At 33.7% G+C, this 23,172-nt stretch overlaps 1 protein-coding gene across 7 annotated transcripts in view; it reads right to left on the bottom strand.

Annotated features, from left to right (window-relative positions):
- PDS5B (PDS5 cohesin associated factor B) overlaps positions 1-23,172 on the bottom strand; it is a 187,332-nt gene that overhangs the window by 86,223 nt on the left and 77,937 nt on the right. For all 7 annotated transcript variants that reach the window (XM_058547984.1, XM_058547983.1, XM_058547989.1 and 4 more), the window contains exons 7-11: positions 18,511-18,591; positions 13,050-13,190; positions 10,729-10,844; positions 7,993-8,087; positions 1,973-2,118 (exon numbers count right to left, since the gene is read on the bottom strand). In XM_058547984.1, the coding sequence (XP_058403967.1) occupies positions 1,973-2,118; positions 7,993-8,087; positions 10,729-10,844; positions 13,050-13,190; positions 18,511-18,591 (579 nt within the window). The remainder of the gene's footprint in view (positions 1-1,972; positions 2,119-7,992; positions 8,088-10,728; positions 10,845-13,049; positions 13,191-18,510; positions 18,592-23,172) is intronic.

Genomic DNA, 23,172 nt, shown 5'->3' with positions numbered 1-23,172 from the left:
TATGTAAAGTACAGATATATCATGCGTAAAGAATTTTAATGCTTTAATATCTTAAACCCATCACCTACTCCTAAAAACAAAAGTCAATCACAATCTACATGAAGTCACTTAGAATTGGTGAAGGAAAGCATGCTACCAAATTTTAAAAGGCAAAGACAGAGTTAACTGAATAAACTGTGACCTATCCCTTATAAATTTTTTTCAAATTATGGTCTATATTACGCATATTGGTATTAAAGGTATATATAATATTGGCTTTATCAAATGCTGAATGTAAAGATACATTAGTGGTTGATTTTGTATATCTGGGAATCAAGTTCAAGTATAAGATGAATGTATTCAACTATTTTTTTAAATAAATATATATTTACTATAGTATAGCTAACACTGCTTAATTATCTTGGAATGAAGTTATTCTTTAATTTTACATAAACAACGCACTATAATCAGTAGGACATTAGTAATGTTTAGAACTTGATGAATCTGTACAGATTATTCATTTTTCCTTTGCAGTCTGTCATAGTAATATTCTTCCCTTGGTTTTTCTTTCAATTAATTACAGTAGATTAAGAATAGTCCTTATCTCATCCATCCACCACATACATAGTGAAATAAAAGACTTCAACAGCCTTACTCATAAAATAAGAATTCAATTTGTTTGTAAAAACTTTAATTCTCTATTTTATCTCTAACTCTAACTCCCTAAACTGCTGCTTTAAGAAGAATTTAAAGATAGAGCATATTCTAATACTGCCAAGAACATAAATATATTCAATTATTTTTTGGTACTCAATTAATATTTATATGAATGAACCAAGCAGCCCTACGATGAACACAACATGATGATCAAAAATATATGTGAATTATGATCCGAACAACACACAAACATTTAGTTCAAATTCCAAGAAAAAGATTACTTGAACACTTAGAAGGCTGTTATCCTACCATCATGCAAACCTCCTTTTCCTTCTTTATGCCTTTTGGCTTTTCCATTGTTTAATACTCCAATGAAATAGTCAATAAGGACAAGTCTAAATTTACCAGTTCCAATAAGTTATTCTGAATACCTATAGATTTGGGGGGATAATCATGCAATTCCTGCCCATCTATTCTCTACCCACAACCAGCATTATCAAAGAGAGAATTAAATGATGGAGATACCACAAACCGCAACCTTAAAAAAATGTTGTAAAGTATTTTGCTAGTCAAAGCTATTCAGAGCTACCAACAGTCCTCCCTGTTTCTTTGCTAATTAACTCCTAAATATATCAAAGATTTTCATCCTTCACCAAAATTACTCTTAAAGTCTAAGTCAGTAAAACCTATGCCATGAAGGGAAGGTAATGGGAAGGAGGGGAGAATGAAGATTCACTGAAAGATTTAGTGAGTGTCTAACATATTCCAGGCTATCTGGAAAACAAAGTTAACAAGACATGATATTGTCTTCAGAAGCCACTGATTATTGAGTGGAGCTAGTGGTTTTCACTCAACAAGGAAGGTTTGGGGTCACAGAAGATAGGCTAGAAGCACGCTGCTCCGCTGGGTTTAGCTTTGCGAACTTAAAAACATCTTTTATTTTCTATTCCACAGAAATTATAACACAATCAGCTAGAGGACTACCAATTGACCTATATGAAAGGAAAAAGAGAGAAAAGAGAGCCAACAGCCTAAAAGAAGTTGAATCAGAGGTCTTTACAACAGTCACTTACTAAAATTAGTGTATAAGCTAAACATCTGATTACCATTTAGAGCCATCTCATTTTCAGGATGAGAACAAATAATCTTAATGAAGAATAATAAAATTTAATGTAACAAAAAGTAAAACCTTCTCATAAATGTTATTTCAAATATTAAAATGCCTCCTCCCAAAAAAGGGCTAATTACATTTAAATCTCAATATTTTTAAATGAAATACTATTAAACTTCAAGTATTCAAAATGAAAACCTACGAATAATTATTATTTCCACTTACCCGTTTGTCTAATGTTCTCTCTCTCACAAAATTAAGTAAGTGATCATTGACCAGAAGAATATCCTTTTTAGCAGCTGTAACTATAGACACAATAACATCATGTCTAATAGCTTCCTCAGGGTCATGTGACCTCACTTTAAGATACTCTGAAAGATAAAATTTTATTTGATCAAAATGGAACTTTAATAATTAAAATGTTTTAAAAGATTGATAAGACCTTTGAAAGAAACCACAACAAAAACAAAACCTAAGTAGAAGGTTCAATGTTTCAAAAAAATTAGGAGCAGGGGAGGGAAAAAGAAAGGGAGGGAAGAAAGAAGGAACATCAGTCCTTTAGTCAAAACACAGTAGTTTACATGCAACTATATACTAGATCCCCTCCCCATTTGTGGGGAGGGTAGTTGATTAAGGAGTTCCTAACCTCATTAATTAAACAAACCATGGAAATGAACTAAGAAGTATAGCGACATTAAATATTTCACTTCTGTTTTTTGCTTAAATGATTAAAATATTCAAGTCAAGTTGTTCTATAGGGAAAAGGCTAGAGTACTCAAGTTTCTACCCCTTAACTAGAGAAATCATGAGTGTGGTTACTGAAAGAACAAAATTGAGATACTGGCTGCTAAGAAATAGAATTACATTAAAGATCATGAGTCAATTCCACTTTATTGAACTAAGAAATGCCAAAGGGAAGACAGAAGAAATGAAACATTTAACAATTATGAATGGCTGAAGGAGGATTTTAAAGTCAAAAACATGGGAGTTCAGATCTGACACTAAGACAGTTGAACGAAAAAATTAATAATCTTCAGTAAAAATATATTAGGCTTGGGGAAGCAGTACCACAACTGAACATAAATTTAACAAATAAAATATTTTTCAGCTTTTTTATTATAAGACCAGTAAGATAAAATTCTGTTGTTTAGATTTGGAGGAACAAATACAGCCATGTCTATGCACAACAAACACTGCTTATGATTGTGAATGGCTTTACTTCTCTATAAATTAACAGTTTAACAGATAACCATAATGCAAACAGTTCTAGGTACTTTCCCGTAAGCATCTTTGCCTCAAGATTTTCACTGCAAACATTTTCACCACATAACTAATTGACCGTAAGGTAACTTTGCCATAAAAGATGAAACAACTGGTTGACAGTTTGGTTTCACCAGGTTGACAGTGTGGTTTCATTTCTCTATTGACACAGTACTCCCATTTTTACATAAGTCTTAGCACCACATTTCCCATAGAATTTGGAACATCTATCAACAGACATGTGACAATATGCCAAGAACAAACAATGATGCAGAATGCTTTCACAACGTAACAAAAAGCTCCGTTACAAATACGTGTCCTAGTATTTGGAACCTGATATCTCTGTTAAAGAAGGAAGAAATTTTAGTGAAAAAGAAGTGCAATGGATGCCAAACAAGGAGACGAATCAACAAGCAAAAAAAAAAAAAACGTATGATACTATGATCGAAAGACAAGTGCTTAGGTACAATCCACAAAATAAAATCAGTTATTTATGCAGTTAATTTTGTCATTCGTTTTTCATTATGTCCTTTTTAACATCCCTCTTTTATTTTCTGTTATTTTATCTTTTACGGCAAAATTGCTTTATGGCCTTTAGTTATGCAGCAAAAACATTTGCAGCAAAAATGCTGGCGGCAAAGACGCTTTCAGTAAAAATACTGGACACCAATGCAAACACCCATAAAACCAATGCCCAGGTCTTAAGCCACTTCACCTTGAGCATTTTCTACTAATAGGAACTATTTCAAAAAATGAGAAAGACCATATGCTGCTAAAAAACTTCTGAAGAAACAAAAATGTTATTTTACCTAACTCAGTAAAAAAAAGTTATTTTTGTATTGATTTCAAATGGAGCATGTTCAACATATCTCAAGTTCATTTCCCACCAAGATAAATACAGGAGTTTCATCTTTCACTGTACTTCTTTCAGATGCAATCCATACTATTTTAGGTGCCACTAAGATAAAAAACCAATGACACACCATTAATTTTAAGATGCATCCCCATTTCTCTAAAACAAATCATTCATATTAGACAAGTATAAATAAGAGCTATTAACTTACAGATATTAACCGTGCAGAGGGAGAGAAAAAAGAGAAAGAAGAAATTCTTGATGGTTAGCATGACAAAGCATCTAATACTCTTCAAAATATGGCTATGTCCCTCAAATCTTGGCTGAAGGCATAAGGATGAATCTCACAAACACACTGTCAAGAAAGGAAGTAAGATAAACGTGTGTGTATGACATATATGTATCTCAGCTCACTCCTGAAACCCTAAGAAAATGTCTTATGAAAGGGTCAAGTCACAACAGAAGAGATCACAGCAAGAGATTTTTCAACAAAATTTTGGCAGATGGATGACTGGTAAATGCCAGAGGGCAAAGGAAAACGATAAAACCTAAAAGGGGAAGAAAACAATAAACAAGCTCATTTCCAGGGTAGAAGAACCCTGAAAACGTTTAGAGATTCAAGGCAAATGCAAGCAATGAGAAAGGCAGATGAAGAGTGCAGCTGAAAACATGAGGAACGGCTGAAAATTTACATAAAGAGTAGTTAGACCCCTAGATTTTTCAGAGCTGTTTTTTAGCCAACTACAAAAATTAAAATGTGTCCAGAGGCTTAAGACTAGGAAATCATACAACATAACATAAATGTTTCATAAAAAATGTAACTATATACTCTCTTTTGGTAAAGCAAAACATTCAAACGATGGTAAGGACTAAAAAGGTTATTGGTGAAATTATTCACATCTAAAGTATATTTTACATAGCTATAAAAAAAATCAAAACATCTATTATTTAGCCAATAGTAAACTTTGCATTCAAGTTCTGGGAAAAAATACTTAAATTTTTTTATACTTTAAAAAGGATCCAGAATATGTACAGAACTACTACAAATCAACAAGAAAAAAAAAAACCGAACAAGCCAATTAAAAAAAGATGGGTTTAAAATTTAAAGACACTTCATAAAAGAAAATATGTAGTAATATTTATATAAAAAGATGCTCAATATCATTAGTCATCAGGAGAATATAAATCAACACTACAACAAAACAGCAAGATCTGGGGTCGGCCCAGTGGTGTAGTGGTTAAGTTCATGCACTCTGCTTCGGCGGCCTGGGGTTCACGGGGTCGGATCTCGGGCACGGACCCACACACCACTCATCAAGCCATGCTGTGGTGGCGTCCCATATACAAAGTAGAGGAAGATTGGCACAGATGTTAGCTCAGGGCCAATCTTCCTCAGGCAAAAAGAGGAAGATGGGCAACAGATGTTAGCTCAGGACCAATCTTCCTCACCAAAAAAAAAAAAAAAAGAAAGAAAGAAAAAGAAAAGAAAAAAGAAAAAACCAAGACGACCTGTGAGAATGGCTAAAATCAAAAAGACTGACAAGACAAAATGTTGGCAGGGACGCTGAACAACCAGAACTCTCAGACATCTCTGGTGCAAGCAGAAAACAGAACAACTAACATGGAGAAATTAGTCATTTCTTATAAAGTTAAACATGTATTTACCCTTTGATCAGCAATTTCACTCCTAAGTACTTCCAAAGAGAAATGAAAACATAAATCCACAGAAACACTTGGACAAGAATTCTCACAGTAACCTTAATCATAATAGCCACAAACTGAAAACAATCCAGACATCCATCCAAAGAAAAACATGGATAAACAAATTATGGTGTATTCAAACAATGAAATACTATTCAATAATAAAAAAATAAAGTAATAATACAGGCGTCCCAAAGACACTAGCAGCTAGACTTCTAAATTCCTGATAGGATATTCTTCTCTGGGGAATCTAACTAATCAAAGAGTAAGGATCTAAACTAAAAGTTCCCATCAAACAGCACACCCTGGATCACCGTAAAGTGAAGTTCAGAGTCAATAATCCCATCCATACATTCAGGGCTTTCTAAACAACTTGAATTTAGTCCCCCACTCTTAATTATGAGCAGACATCCATGGATTGCCAAGCATTTGAGGAAAGCCTCTAAAACGGAAAAAAAGAGACAGAAGCAAATAAAAGGTAGGAAAAACAAGTTAGCTGAAACAGACATTTTCTAAGAAAAAGAAAACTTCCCCAAATACTAACATAAATTTTCTCAGATAACATTACATCAATAACACAAGAAAAGGATGCTAAAGTAAAAGGACATTCAGGGCAAAAAAGGAGGAGGAGGAGAAAAGGGAGAAACAGAGAGATGCACATGTGCACATATGCAGAAGGAAAGGAGGGGGAGAAAGAGAGGGGAAAGCAAAAGGGGAAGGAAGAATGGATAGTCTTCAGATCAATGCGGTAAAACAGAAGCTCACAGAGCAAGCAGTCCAAGTTCAGATGTGAGAGGTAGAGAGAGGGTTCCAAAAAGGGGATCACGCCCAAAAAAGGATGAAATTGATAACTACCTGCTGTTTAAACCTGACTGACAGGAATTCAACAAAACCTAACAGCATTACTATGATAAACTGTTGTTAAAAATATTACAAAAGGATATACTTTATCAGAAGAAACTCAGAAGGAAGTAGTAAGATTTAAGAAGCAGTTGTGAGCAAAGACTATAAAAGGCAGTTAAAATTGTACTACAAGTTGGTAAAGTTTTAAAAAGAGTAAATAACTAATAATAACAAACAATAACGTGAAAGATAGGAAGAAAGTGTTCAGAGATAAAGTTTTCAAGGGCCCTTGATTGCTCAGAAAGAAGCTAGAGAGTTCTGATTAACTTTAGATTTCATTAATCAACTATGCAGTGAAAGCAGGAAAAAGAACGTTAACTTCCAAGCCCATGGCGGGTAAAAAGGAAAAATGAGAACAAAGAAAATTAATCAATTGAGCAGAAGAGAGGAAAACAGAAAAAAGGAAGCAAAGAAGAAACATGGAAAATAGAAAACCCAAAATAAGACAGCAGGAATAAGTTCAATTACATCAAATTCAAAATGATATTTCAATAAAAGTTTGAAAACACATAACAACACTATATTAAATTTATGGACAGATACATGGGCATAGATAGAAAAACACGAACAGAATACAGACCTAATTTAGTAGAGTGGCTACCCTCTGTATAAGTAGGGAGGCGAATAGTTGGTGCGGAGCATTTCAACTAAATCTACGATTTACTGTCTTTTTTTTAATCTCTTAAGCAAATGCAGCAAAATGCTAACATTTCTGAGGAAGACATATAGTGGCTGTTACATTCATCTGTATTTTCTGAACTATTTCACAATTTTTAAAAAATTAACAGAACAGCAATAGTCAAATACGTGATATTCTCATTACTACAAAACTGCAGTTCTGAACTGCCTTATAACTATACAGATTTCAGAAAAGTTACCGCCATTTAGTATGGTTAAATTGGTTTACAAATTAATGACTCTCATCCAAGTGCTCAAAATATTGAAGACTATTCAAGTCTTATAATCCACTCAAAGTCAAGAACTGTTCAAATCCAAATGGCTAAAATATTTTTAGAATTGTCCTTAAACTAAAAAGCTAATATAGTCTCTGATAAAACCGACTGTTTTTTTTTTGTGAGGCAGATCAGCACGGAGCTAACATCTGATGCCAATCCTCCTCTTTTTTCTGAGGAAGCTTGGCCCTGAGCTAACATCTGTGCCCATCTTCCTCTACTTTATATGGGACACCGCCACAGCGTGACTCGACAAGCAGTGCGTTGGTGCGCACCCGGGATCTGAACCGGCAAACCCAGGGCCGTCACAGCAGAGCGCATGTACTTAACCGCTTGCGCCACCAGGCCAGCCCCAACACTAACTTTTTATAGGTGTTTCTAGCCTAAGGAGGCACTGGGAGGTAAAAATTCTAGCTTCAGAGAGTAACTTTCATGATGATGAATTGAAATAAGACGACTTCATCTATCACAATACAAAAAAAGAAAAGGATAAAAAGGGGTTTTTTTCTATATAAAAAAACAATTTTTTCACCAAACAGCATCTAGGAATATTTGCTGTTATGGGTATATAGTACCTGTTAAGTCCTTTGCTAAATCAGGATGGTTCATGAGGCAATGGCTAGCAAATTTCACACATTCCAGGCGGATTGGTACATGGATGTCATTAAACCTGATAAAATACAAAGGTACAGAGTGATCTTTAAAATACAAGAAACAGATATGTGTTTAATCTGCACTCAATTTATATTTATTTCTCTAATTACAAGAAAAACCAATTTATGTAGGATAATTCAAAGTTGAGCAAGACTATTTTAACAAAGTTTTTGATATACCATATATGTATGAATGCCTTGGAACCTCTATATTAAACTAGGACAATCTCCTGTGAGAAACTATGTACTTTTAAGGAGCGTGTTTAAACAATACACATTTGGCTCAAATACAAGAATTAGAATGACAAAATTCTTCCTATAAATATTATACTTGCAAATATATCTGTTTATGCAAGTGTATGTGTGTTCACGGTTCACAGATACATTATATAAATCCCATACTGTGTTTAAAAAGAAAACTCAGTGTATTCTTTCTTAAATATAGGGCATTCACAAATTTGTGATAGATCTTGTACTAAACCCCGTATTATTTTACATGACTCTAAAATTGTGCTCAAATTACTCCCATCCAGTTAACCATCACAATTATTACATTTTCACTAAGATCAAAGCCAATTTTTACATGGAAATGTAAATATCCCAGTATATATCTCTAAAAAATTAAAACTCTTTGGTTGATAACTCATTTAAGTATCTTTTAATCTTTTATTTCCCCTCCATATTTTTTTTCCTTATAGTTTATTTGGTAAAGCAACTGTTTTGTTTGTGGGTATAGTGTTTTTCCAGTTTAGATTTTGCTAATTGTATCATTCTGATGTCAAATAGGCTCCCCTCTCTCCTAAATCTTGCAAATTGGTATTCAGATCTAGAGACTTGATCATATTCAGGTTCACTTTTTTAGAAGACTACTTCATTGACGGCATTGTGCTCCTCCATCAGAAACCATTGATGTTCAAAGCCTATATAATGTATATATACATTATATCATTATGGACCACAAAACAGTAATTTAAAAAAAAAAAATCTCTTTAACAAGAACATTGAAGTGAAGCAAGAATTTTCTATTCAATATTTCCATGTCTTAATTCTGTAAGATAAGAGGTTTCCAAATCTTGTCTAACTCAACACTGTAAAAAATAAAATTTAGCATTATAAAGGAAAAAAAAAAGAAGTCTCCAAAATGAGCACCAAATTACTCACAAAAGCTTATTATTACAAAAACAAATTGCTCTATGAAGTATATCCAGCCCCCCAAAAAAAGTTATAAAATTTAGTCTATGGTTTCATATCAAGTTTCCCAAGTGTTTTGAATCCTGGTACTCAATTCTCATATACTTTACCATTTCTCAACTAAATATGTACCATATAATTATTATAAATAAATTTAATAAGACATCTTAAAAAAAAACTGTACCTTCTTCAAGTTGGTAATAGCAGGTGAGTTTTATGTCATTAATGTTAAAAGGAAAAATTACAATGTAATAGAAAGGCGACAAATTTAAATCAGGATTTTTCCTCCTAAAAACCTATAAAATAAAGTCTGGGTAATCCAACTCCTGATTTAAAGATATATCAAATGTCCATATGTAATAATTGTACTTTTGTTTTAACATATTAAATAAAATGGACTTTAAATTGAGCTGTATAAATTAAACTTATAAAATATTTTGCCCTAATGCCCAAGAACTTTCCATTGTATTTAAGAGAAAAAAGTCCAGAAATCAAACTCAAAATGACAATGGGCTAATATTTATTAGTTTAACACACCTTGTTAAATATTATTATTGAGCTACATAAGAGATAAGAAATCAGATTAAGAATTTAATGCTTAACAAGCACTTACAAAAAGCTCACATCCTCATTTAACAAATTAGAAAAATAAGACCAAAAGAGATTAAAGTTATCATAATTATCGAGAATTGTGGTATTGAAATGGAAAGAAAAGTAGTGATGATGACGCAAATATTTCAACAAAGAAGAATAGAATACAAGTCTTTAAATCCTACTTGTTTATTTATGACAATTGCATTATTTGCTGTGAGGATAATTTGAGGGCGGGGAAACAATCCTCCTTTATGCTCAGGGTCAAAGTAGGTTTCAACCAAGATACTTAAAATGGTTTTAATATATTCAAGGTCAGAGATATCTTTAGACACGTAATGAAATGAACTCCTATCACAGAAAAGAGAAATACACAAACACACTCGAAATTTTGCAAGCAATTTCAGGAGGTTTGTGGATCATTAAAAGCATAGAAGAAACCCAGGTTATTATTTCCTTTAAATGAGAAATACAGAAAAGAGGTTAGGAGGAGGACCATAGATAATCATGTATATATTCCTTCTGTGAATACCTTTATCCTCACAATATCTTCAAATAATCTAACGAAATATAATTTTTTTGCGGAGTAGCTATAGCTCACAGTTGGAATTAACCACTGCTTTGTAATAATACACTTTAATTTCATGATTATAATACTTTGTAAGATAGCTTTTAAAAGGTATCATTTTTTAAAAATTATTAGGATAAAATAAAATGAAAAGAAAAATGGAAACTGTAAATATGGCCTATCACTATCACCATTCAAAAATTTCAAAATATAAAACACTTCATTTTTATCATTTCAGAGAACAATCTTAAACGTGGATGATGTTTTAAAATAAGTAGATGTAAACATGGTACACCAAAATCATATACCTGCCCAAGTAACACTGCCAAAGTGGTTTGTTTTGAGAAGCCAATTCTGAATCCTTTGCCCCAAACATTTTTGCCAGTAGTTTAACAACTTGCAGGCGTTCCTCATTATCATTGCTCTAAAACAAAACACAACCACAGCTTTAAAACCATGAGGTAGATATATTCAGAACAATTTTTCCCCTGATTTCCCTTATCCTCCAATTCCACAGAAAACCTTTCATGAACTCCAGACGAAAAATTATACATAAAAATGCTCAATATACTTTTCACGAAATTAAATGTTACCTTAAATGCTCTAATCATCTCAAATTACATTAAAGCAGTACTCCCTACAGGAAAATACATCCCAAAGTTTGCGTTTTAAATATTAGAGGCCCCTCCTACAATTGAGGCTTATTTCCATTCAAATTCAAAAACTAACTTGCATCAAACCTACTCAGGACCCTTGAAAAACTGTGGTTTTTAAGAACAGATACTGTTAGAGGCCAGGCCTACAGTAAATAGAGAATTCTGTATGATTGTATTGGCTAAGCTCTTTGTAGCAATAAATATGTGCTGAAGTCTCCCAATAGGAGAGTCTGTTCATCTACATATACCAGATTCGTAATGGAATTCGACAATTTGATGAAGCTTTACACATACAAAAACTAAAATTTCTGCTTTATATACTACATTGTGGGTATCCTGGGGACAAGATATTATTGATTTTGGTACCTCCAACAAATGACACAATGGTTAAATGAACAAGCCAGCTACAATACTAGACTTGAACACTAAATGTGACAATCAGGAATATCAAAAAGCACTGATATTCAAGGTGCTACCAATTTTTTTTTAATTTTAAACCTCAGCCTAGCGGTAAGAACCCCCATAATATGACCTAATTCATCTCTATTATTTCTCTCATTATTCCTCGAAATAAGTACTTTTCAACTCTTGCTGCACATCAGAATGACCTCTAAAGCTTTAAAAAACAAAAACAAAAAACAACTGATACCTGGACTCTACTGCCAAAAATTCTGATCAACTGTTCTGGTTTAACGCCTGGACATTTGCTTGTTTATAAAAGCTCCACAGGTGAAGATTCTAATGTGAACATTCTAATTCTAATTCTAAAGAATTAAAATGTCCACGGATGATTTAAACTAACTTTATGTTACTTTCCAACTATAATTCTTGGTGGTCCACAAATTCACCCAGCACTTTCCTACCTCTACATGCTTCTGCATGCTACTTCCTTTGCTTCAATTGTATGCTGTTTCTATCTTCTGACACTTATAATATCTGGCCTCTTATTAGATCTGGATTCTTTTTTCCTCTTCCTCTCATACTAGATGTTAAATTTGCTGAAAGCAGGGATGATAATTCCTTATTTTATATTTCTTATAGTATTCAATATTTTAATTAGAGAAAATCAGACCAACCAATAATTAAAGGTATGACCGCCTCCTGCCTCATCAAAGTTGGTAACTGCATTTAAAAATGGGGATAGGGAAGCCAGTGAATCAAATGCCTCAGTTGAGAAATATATCAGAAATACACTCCAGAATAAAATGAGAATAATTATCTGCTGGGGGGGGGGGTTGGGGAGGTATTCACACTATCAACATAAACTGTTTATTTTGTCGTTTCGAAAGAGACAAATCAAAATTGTTACAAACAAGAAATAAGGAAATTATTTAAGAACTTTTCTGGGTGGTACACTGGGGTTCATCAAAGATTATTAATTATAACCAGCTTTACTTAATCTTCCTGCAATAATTTGAAAGAGAAATGAATATTCCCCAAATCTGCAAATGAAACTCAATTTTACAGCATAATTTAATGTCAAGGCAATAGGGACATGCTACCCAAAAATTCCAAAGAACTACGTGAAAAGCAAAGGAGCTTTCAACATAGGCAAGTATAAGATAATATGCACAAAGGGAAAATATTTCACACTATGTAGATAACAGGCCTTAAACTATTTTTATGGCACAATCAAGGGGTCTTGGGAACCACTATAAACTGCACCTTGAAAATATAAGCTTGATGTATAGCTATGACCTCAAAAGTTACTCACAATCTAGAATTTATCTAGGAAATATCTGGAGGAAAATGCCATCCCCCTAATCATTAATTAAGCAGCTACCATCTCCTAGGCACCACGCCAGGCACTGGAGATACACAAATAGGCGAAGCACAAACGTGTAAATAAACAGCAGTAATATACCATCACATCTGTAACATTCAGTTCAAACCACTATAAGAATTAAAAAGCCACAAAATAATGCTCTTTGCTAATCTGGTTGACAGAACCACTTTATTTTTAGAAGAGTTACCTTTAACTTAAATTCAAGCTGGGGTAAAACTGAGAGCAGCAAATGACTATCAATATTATAGAGCTCCAAAATTAAGTCAAAGACATGCTCTGACAAATCGCTGATAGATGTTTTCCCAAGCATCAGAACCTGATTAAAAAACTTTTGAGAGAGAAAATATATCATTAATAGAAATACCATACATGAAATGAATTTTCTAAAATCTTTTTTATTCATTATTATTTTATACAAAGCTAAACTAAGCACATCAAAACATTTTCTAACTGTAGGTGGGAAACCAGTACAGGCTACATGAAAAGATAAAACATGGAATGCACCTTGTAGACAATAAAAGATAGGCAATTTGTATTGACTCATCAATCAACACATCGATAAAACCCTATCTACTAAATACACTTTAATCCCCATTATGGTACTTACCATATTTTATCCTGTATTACAGTTATTTGTGTACATGTCTTAATTTCTCTACTAGATAAATTTCTCAAGGGCAAGGAATCACATCTTGTTCACCTTGGCATGTATGGAACACAACAGCACCAAAGATAAAGCCTTATACCTTCATAGTAGGAGCCAATTCCATTTCAAAATATGTAATTTTTTTTTTTTTTTGGTGAGGAATATTGCTCCTGAGCTAACATCTGCTGCCAGTCTTCCTCTTTTTGCTTGAGGAAGATTGTCCTTGAGCTAACATCTGTGCCAATCTTCCTCTATTGTGTACGTGGGACACCACCACAGCATGGCTTGATGAGCGGTGTGTAGGTCTGCGCCCACGATCCGAACCCATGAACCCCAGGCCACCAAAGTGGAGTGTACAAACTTAACCGCTAGGCCACTGGGCTGGCCTCTACAATACATAATTTTATATTTATAATGAAAAACAACCTTTCTCTAATCCTTTTTTCTTTCATATTTTGATAAACAAGGTATATATATGTATAAGGTTTACAGCACTAATTAAAATTCAATTAAAAGCATACATAAACACAAGGAAAATCCAAATTTGAACAAGTTTCTTCTATAAGCAGCCAGCTCTAACTAGTTTCCACACTCAGATCACTCATTATATTACTACCAAAACTGGTAAAAATACATGCCATAACGGTCAAGTTCCTTTCTATTTAAAGTCTTCCAAATACGTACAAAATTAACCCAGAGCATATATAAAACATTCTCAACAGTATCTTCTGTCTCCTTAAAGAAGAAGTTAAGTATTCTTTTTTTTTTTTAAAGCACTGTATTTTCTGTTTTTTTTGCAAAGAAGATCAGCAGCTAAAATCCATGCCAATCCTCCTCTTTTTGCTGAGGAAGACCAGCCCTGAGCCAACATCTATTGCCAATCCTCCTCCTTTTTTTCCGCAAAGCCCCAGTAGATAGTTGTATGTCATAGCTGCACGTCCTTCTAGTTGCTGTATGTGGGACACCACCTCAGCATGGCCCAACAAGTGGTGCGTCGGTGCGCGCCCGGGATCCAAGGCCGGGCCACCAGTAGTGGAGCGCGTGCACTTAACCACTAAGCCACAGCGCCGGCCCCAAGTTAAGTATTCTTAACACCACATAAGCTGCCCTGATCTCTTCTCTCTGTGACATTTAACAACAAAACTTGGCTTAATTAGGTTTTCTATATGGAAAGTACAAAGTCAAGGACTTGACGTTTCTTTGTCTTTTCTACTTAGTTTTAGGTTTTTGAATTGTTCTTAAATGAAGTTTTTTAGGCCTATAAACCTGTACAAACTACCTAGCCATGAAGGGGAGGAAAGAATAAATTAAATTTTACTATGATTTTTTTATTGGTTTTAAAAATAACTTGTTTGTCCTCCTTGTTTATCAATTTTGTGAGAATTTCATGATATCAAAGGTTAAATTCTCATTTAGGTTGAAAATAAAATGGCTTTGTCGTTTCTGTTCATAAATTTTCTCCTGTTTAAAAACAGTAAATCTACCTTTCCTTGACAAAAAACAATAATCCTTTCCAATCTGGCCACCTTGGTGATTAAACCATCCTCTTCTTCTATCAGTTTGCGGAAAACTCACTTGGGCGGGGGGGGGGAATCATTCCCTGGTTTACCTTCTTACAAATTCCATCAAAAGTATTTATTTAACACTTATAATCTCCATAAAGGCAAGGACCAAGTCAGTCTTCTCCACTGTACAACAAGAGCCTAGCACAGTGCCTGACACAGAGTAGGTACCCAAAACATATTTAGTATATGAATGAATAATATGTAACAGGCACTATGATACAAATATAAGTAAAACAATCCAAGCCGTCCATGAGGGCTTACAATTTAGGAGGAGGTAGATACAGATTTTATTAAAGTATTTCCTCCCAAAAAACATTAGTCTTTCATTTACAAATGGGTAATTTTCACACTACAAATTAAATTATTTTATAACAACTGCCTCCTAATGAAAGAAATATGAGTAAGTTAAAGCTCAGGAATAATGTCTACCTTAGACTTAAATGCTCAATTTTAATTACAAAAGTGCTTTCCCATTAAATAACACATTCTCTACCATCAGCCCAAGCATTATAAACCCCAATTTACAGATGCAAAAACTAAGGTTAAGCAAGATTAAGCAATTCAATCAAATTTTACTGAAATCAAGATGGACTTGATACATTTCTTTCAGTCCAAAAGAATTATTTTGTGCCATCTACCTAAAACTCGTGATTAAAAAGATCTAGTAAAAAATAATAACATTACCAAGAAGTGATCCATGCAGGAAATTTTTTGAATTGTCGCTATGTACTTTTTTTGATAGTTTCACCTTCTTTAAAAATACATACACTTGGGGCGGGCAGACCCGGTGGCGCAAGCAGTTAAGTGCGCATGCTCCACTGCAGCGGCCCGGGGTTCGCAGGTTCGGATCCCGGGTGCGCACCAACGCACCGCTTGTTAAGCCATGCTGTGGCGGCATCCCATATAAAGTGGAGGAAGATGGCCACAGATGTTAGCTCAGAGCCAATCTTCCTCAAGAAAAAAGGGGAGGATTGGCATCAGATGTTAGCTCAGGGCTAGTCCTCCTCACAAAAAAAAAAAAAAAATATATATACTTTTTAGTTTCCTGAGTTCTCAAGTTACGACAAATTCTATTTTAAAAAATAATCTACAACACCATAATGATTTCTTAAGTCCTACATATGTAAGAATCATTATCTATAAAGAGCAAACTTGAATGTGTCCATATGCAGGAGAGTGAAAAAGATATGAGAAAAGAGATAGAAGTGGGGTTATTATTACTTCAGTATCCTACCTCTCTTTTTGCTTCTAATTCTCTACTAGGAAGATAAATGAATAACGGCTATTACAAGTCCAAAAAGGCTGAGAATGGTTTTAACATTGTATTCATTTTACATGCTACTACAAGACAATTAAGTTCTAGAAAGTAATTTTACATGTAATTGTATAGGTTTGAGGTAGAAAAATAAGAAGATTCATAAGGGAATAAAAGAGAAAAAAACAGCAGTTCTTAATGACTTCTTGGCTAACCTTCAAATAAGACAAGGGACAACAAAACAGGGAGAGATAAGAAAATAATGGACAAAGTACTGGAAACATGTAACTGAAAGTGTGTTTAGACCATTCTACTAATGCTGTGCCTCTCGTCCCTCAGCTTCTGATAAAGATATAACAAGAAAGTATGGGTGGGGAGTTCTATTTCTGTAGGCAAGAACCAAGAGCAGGTAATTAATATAAGGCATAGGTGATAGGGAAATGTTTTTGCCTTGATTTATCTGGGACTGCTAAAAGTTCCTCGGTCCTTTTATCTTTCTTTTAACTTTTATTATAAGTAATTTCAAACATACACAAAAAGTTGAGAGAATAGTTTATTGAACCTAATTACCTAGCTCCAACAAATACCATCATTCTACCTTGAACCTTTTTTCTTTTATTACCCAATCAAATATTTATTTCCCCAATCCTAGAAAAGATATCAACATGGTATAGTGTTATCTTCTTATTTTTATGCCAAAAAAAGGCATCAAAGAAGGCAAGTGTTCCTCTAAAAAACATCTGGCTTGGCAACATCAATTTAAATAAATGACCACCAGGAGGAGCTCACCTAGTGTATCTAATGGGTCAGGGAGACCCTCATTCAAAGGCACTCCAAGCAAAAGAAAAGGGAAGGGGTAATTAATCACAGAATGCTGAAATCTGGGTCTACACACTTCAATGCCGTTAAGTCAATAATGAAAAAAACTCAATCTACTCAATCTAACCAATTTACTCCAGCCAATACCCAAGACTCAGAAAACTTGCAGAAATCAATATTTAGAATTCTCTGCCAATCTTGGAACTATTAATTAAGACAGATTACACAACTTGATTTTCAACTTCTGAAAGTTTACCCTCCAAAACAATTTCTTTACAAATCAAATACATTTTTCTAAATCATCATGTGCTTTGAATTATTTAAGGACACAAGCCAGAAACAAAAACCAGGATTTGCCAAGGTACTGTTTTATAAAGAATGTTACTTTTCAAAGTACATCTTCTCATGATGTATTTTATATAATGACTTAAATTTTTGTATACTACATGACAAATTCTTCTTCAACACTGCAGGAAAATTAAACACATAAGTAATTATAAAAGGCTTTCTTTCTCACTTTTTTCCAGAAGACAGATTTACATCCTTTACATGTTTGGAGGTAGGTGAGAGTGAAAAGTAGATGGAGAAAGAACTGCTACACTATTCCAGAGGCCAACATTAACACTGTTTTAGATTTGTTCCAGGAGGCACCATTCACATGGAATACAATGTGAACAGTGCCATCTAAAGTTGTGCAACTCAACAGAACTGTGGAGAGAAAATAAAACTTACAATAAGCTTCTATCAGTGAACCTATCAGCTAAAATACATTTCTCCTGAAAATAAATACAAGATGGTCAATCGTAAATAAGTAGATTTGGAATCCTAAAAGGGCTCATTTCATTCCAATTTTCCCCTTTCTCAGAAAAGGTAGATTTATATGGAATCTACCCCAGGGTTAGCAAGATAGGCTACTTTCACCAAATTCCTTCCATTCATACTTGCCTTCAATTTTTAGGTCTTGATATTAGCTCATATCATCTTCTTGTACAAATCAATTTAATCTCCAAAAAGCTGTAAGCAACTTCTCTGAATAATGAAAAGTTCCATATATTTTATCTAATTACATTTAATTTTATTTCTAACATTAGAAACAAACAAAATATCTTGATAACCAAAATAAAAGCTGTTTTAGTTCCTAGGCAATTTGAAAGAAGCAAATGAATGAACAAACAAGGTGAGAGCCAAAGTTTCAGAAAATATTAACCAAGAATAATTTTAAATAAGGAGAAAGAAAATACATTACTTAAAGACTAAAACAACACAAAATTTTAAAGTAGGTACTACTTGCAGAAATTTTGCTTCTAGAAATCTTTAAAATTTTGGCTAATCCTTCTGACAACCAATTATAAGTAAGACTTACGTTGGTAATATATGGTTCAATAGCTTGAGCTGTCCTTTTCAGTAAAGCCTTTGCCAAATCATACGCTTGCTTGTTTAAATTCTGAAAAACATAAATAATATTTATATTATATATCTCTAACTATGAAAAACAAAATATTACCTGCATTCAAAAAGCTATTCTTAAGTAAATGAATGAGAAAATTATCTAAGACTCAATTAGAATAAGACAAAGAGGCAAAGTTACTTTTCTTCGCTTAAGATTAACTGGTCTACTTGATCATAAGATCCCTCTCAAGAAAGGATAATTATATTCTCTTCATATCTCGTTCATAGCATAAGGTAAACCACATAGAAAACGTCAATAAATGTTTACTCAATAGGAGAGGATACACTTAGTCATTTTAAATCTAATCCCAAAGTCAAATCAGTTCAGCTGCGTACAAATACAGGCTGTTTCACTCCAGGTCCAGAAGAACCAAAACATAAGAGGATGAACCAGGTTCTAGTGTGGGGAGGAATGGGCGGCCCACAGGTGCGAAAGACAAAAGAGTTTGGGGCTGCTGTGGGAAAGCAGATTTACTCAAGCACATCTCAGAGCACACTTAAGTCCAAGAATACAACAAGAAACATAACAAATAGTAAAGTATGAAAAGAAAAAGGTGGGGCCGGCCCCGTGGCTTAGCAGTTAAGTGCGCGCACTCCGCTACTGGCGGCTCGGGTTCAGATCCTGGGCGCGCACCAACGCACCGCTTGTCTGGCCATGCTGAGGCCGCGTCCCACATACAGCAACTAGAAGGATGTGCAACTACGACATACAACTATCTACTGGGGCTTTGGGGAAAAAAAGGAGGAGGATTGGCAATAGATGTTAGCTCAGGGCCGGTCTTCCTCAGCAAAAAGAGGAGGATTGGCATGGACGTTAGCTCAGGGTTGATCTTCCTCACAAAAAAAAAAAAAAAAAAAAAAGTACAAGAAAAAAGATCGTAAGAACATGTGTTTCTAAGAGATTTTGATGATGACAGAAGGAATCAAGACCAGAGATCTAAAATGGAATCACTAATCCAGTTTAAACATATTACAGAGAACAGGAATACTGTATAGATCCTGAAACTCACATTCAGCATATTTTCAGATGTACCTGCATTGATGCTTTTATTATATTATTTCAGTCATCTCTAATTGCTGTTTTAGTATTTTATTATAAATATGCTATAGCTTATTTACTCATTCTCCTATTCATAGACATTAAATTATATGTCTTGCATACGCCTCCTTGTGCATACAAAAAATAACTTTCTGTAAATTCCATCTTTGCCATTTTTCAAATGGGCTGTTTTGTCTTGTTCTTATTTATTTGTAGAGTTTCTCTATAAACTAAACCTTTGTCAATTATACACTTAACATATCTTAATCTATATTTATCTTTTCACAATGTTTATGGTGTCTTAGAGCACAATGAAGTTTTCAATTTCAATGTGATCCAATATATCAACCTTTTCCTATTTGGCTTCTGTTATCTATATCTTTCTTAAGAAATTATTTTCTACATTGAGATTAAGATGCTGTTTTATATTTTCAAATAAAACTTTAAAGATTTGTTTTCAGATTTAGATCTTTATTCTATCTATAATTTATTTTTATGTATGGTGTGGAATAAGAATCTAATATTATTTTCCATTGAAAATAATGTGGACATTCAATTGTCCTAAAACCATTCATTAAATAGTCCATTATTCCCTCTAATAACCTGTAATACCCACACTTCAAGTTTCTATATAACCATGCATCCATTTGTAAATTCTCCATTACTTCCATACGTCTATGTCCCTTTGTCTATTACTACATAATTACAGTCAAAGGGACATATGGAAACAATGTCTTAGGGCCGGCCCCGTAGCTTAGCGTTTAAGTGCTCGCGCTCCGCTACTGGCGGACCGGGTTCAGAACCCGGGCGTGCACCGACGCACCGCTTCTACGGCCATGCTGAGGCCGCGTCCCACATACAGCAACTAGAAGGATGTGCAACTATGATATACAACTATCTACTGGGGCTTTGGGGGAAAAAAGGAGGAGGATTGGCAACAGATGTTAGCTCAGAGCCAGTCTTCCTCAGCAAAAAGAGGAGGATTAGCATGGATGTTAGCTCAGGGCTGATCTTCCTCACACACAAAAAAAACAACAAAAAAAAACAATGTCTTAACACCAGGTAGGGTAAGTCCCCACTTTCTTATTCTTCTTCAAAATTGTTTGGGTATTATTAGCCATTTGCACTTCAATGTGAATTTTAGAATCAGTATATCAAATTACACACACACACTCATAGTTTCTATTTTGATTGGGTTATCTATTAGAGTATGCAGAGAACTGATTATGATTTTCTATACTATAGAACTACAGTGATTATCAACTATAATCAACTATAATGATTTTCAACACAAACATCATGCACATTTTTGTTAAATTTCTTAGTAGCTCAAGTCTTTATTAAAGCTACAAATGAAAATTTTTTGAAATTATACCAACATATTTTTTATATATTGATCTGCTATCCAGCAATCTTGTTGAATTTTCTTATTTGTCCTGAAACTTTACCTATACACTGTTTTGTGTTTTCCGCACAGGCAGTCATATCATGTGCAAATAATTTCAGCTTTGTTTCTTCTTTCTAATTCTTTTTATCTTTTATTTGTCTTGTTTTATTCCACTAACTTAAGACCTCTAGTTAAAGCTGACTAGAAATAGCATACTTGCTGTTTTCCTTAGTAGAACTGACATCTTTACAACATTCCTAACTTCAGAGAATGCTTCAGCATTTCACCATTAAGTACAGTATCATACATATCCTTATCAGTTTAAGGAAGGTCCCTTCTAGTTCAAATCTGCTAAGAGTTTTTATCATAAATTATACTGAATTTTATAAAATGGTCTTTTTCTACATCCACTGATATTTTTTTCATTTGATCTTTTAATTTACACAAATATCTTAGTCTACTGCAAACATGTTCTATGTTAACCCATCTTTATATTCCCAAAATAAAGCCCATTTGGGGGCCAGCCCAGTGGCGCAAGCGGTTAAGTGCACACACTCCGCTGCGGCAGCCCGGGGTTCACCGGTTCGGATCCCAGGTGCGCACCAACGCACTGCTTGGCAAGCCATGCTGTGGTGGCGTCCCATATAAAGTGAAGGAAGATGGGCACCGATGTTAGCCCAGGGCCAGTCTTCTCAGCAAAAAAAGAGGATAATTGGTAGATGTTAGCACAGCGCTGATCTTCCTCACAAAAAAAATAAATAAATAAATAAAGCCAACTTGCTCATTATCAATATCACTTTATACCATTCTGGATACTGTCTACTATTATTTTATATTGGATTTATGTGACTCTATTTTAAATTAAATTAGCCTATGATTCTCCTTTCTTACTTGGTTTTGTCTAGTTTCCCGACGAAGGTTACATTCCACTCACAAAGTGAGTTATGGAGCATTCATTCCTTTTCTATAATCTGGAAAAATCTGCTGAATATTAGGATTATATGCCACTTAAATGATTAATAGAAATTTCCTGATGATGAGTTTAAGTTCTTTTGTGGTTGGTTTGAGTTCTGCTGCTATTGCTGTTATTATTGTTGTTTGGAAGGAAAGGTTTTGGTTTCTCTTACAGATATAGTTTTTAAATCCAATTAAATTTCTTTCATTGGTTAAAGGTTGTTCAAGATTTTCTCTCAAGACAAATTTGGTAAGCAATATTTTCCAGGAATTTGTTATGTCTAATTCCAAATATGTTAGCATAAAATATTGTTCATGGAACTGTCTTTTAATCTTTTTAACGTCTGCTGTTCCCGATTTCATTCTAAAACTGTATATTGATACCATATCTCCCGTTTTCTGATTCAACTTGCCGAAGTTTTACCTATTTAATACACTTTTCAAATTACCAACTTGGGTTTCTATGAAATGTCACTGTGTTTTCTATTTCACTGATTTCAGTACTTCATTGTTTTCTTCCTTGTATATTTTGTATATTCTGATGATATTTTCATAATTTCTTGAATTGGACACTTAGCTATACAGTTAAACATTTTAAGTTGCATGCCATAAGTATTAATATGTATCATTCTAATTATCATTTATAAATATTTTGTAATTGCCATTATAATTTATTCTTTTGACAGATTAATTATGATTGTTATAAGCTTGTTAGATTTGTGTTTCAAATCCTCAATATCCTTACAAACTGTTGGTCTATTTGATTTATAATCACTGGGAAACACATTAAAATGGCCAACCAAATTGTGAGTTTGTTTCTTTCTCCTTATAATTCTTTCAATTTATGCTTTATATATTTTGAGCCTATGTACATACAAGTTTAGATATCTTCCTGAGAACTAAACCTTTCATCATTGTATAAATCCCTTCCTTACCAACTAAAGATTATTACATCTAATATTAATACAAACTACTTCAGCTTTCTTTCAGTTAGTGCCTGGCAAGTCTTTTTCCATCCTTTCACTTTCAACCTTTTTTGACAGTATTTTTATTGTTATCTGTTATTAACAATGACCAGCTGGATTACTTTTAATCCAATATGACAATCTCTCTTAAGTAGTAAATTTGGGCCATTTACATTTATTATAATTCTTCCTTTTATTGTAATCCTTACAATGTTAACATGAATACTTCAT

Source organism: Diceros bicornis, chromosome 9, assembly GCF_020826845.1.
Source record: "Diceros bicornis minor isolate mBicDic1 chromosome 9, mDicBic1.mat.cur, whole genome shotgun sequence".
Taxonomy (NCBI): domain Eukaryota; kingdom Metazoa; phylum Chordata; class Mammalia; order Perissodactyla; family Rhinocerotidae; genus Diceros; species Diceros bicornis.
The sequence above is the reverse complement of the archived record's forward strand: the minus strand, read 5'-3'. Positions and strand labels throughout refer to the sequence as shown.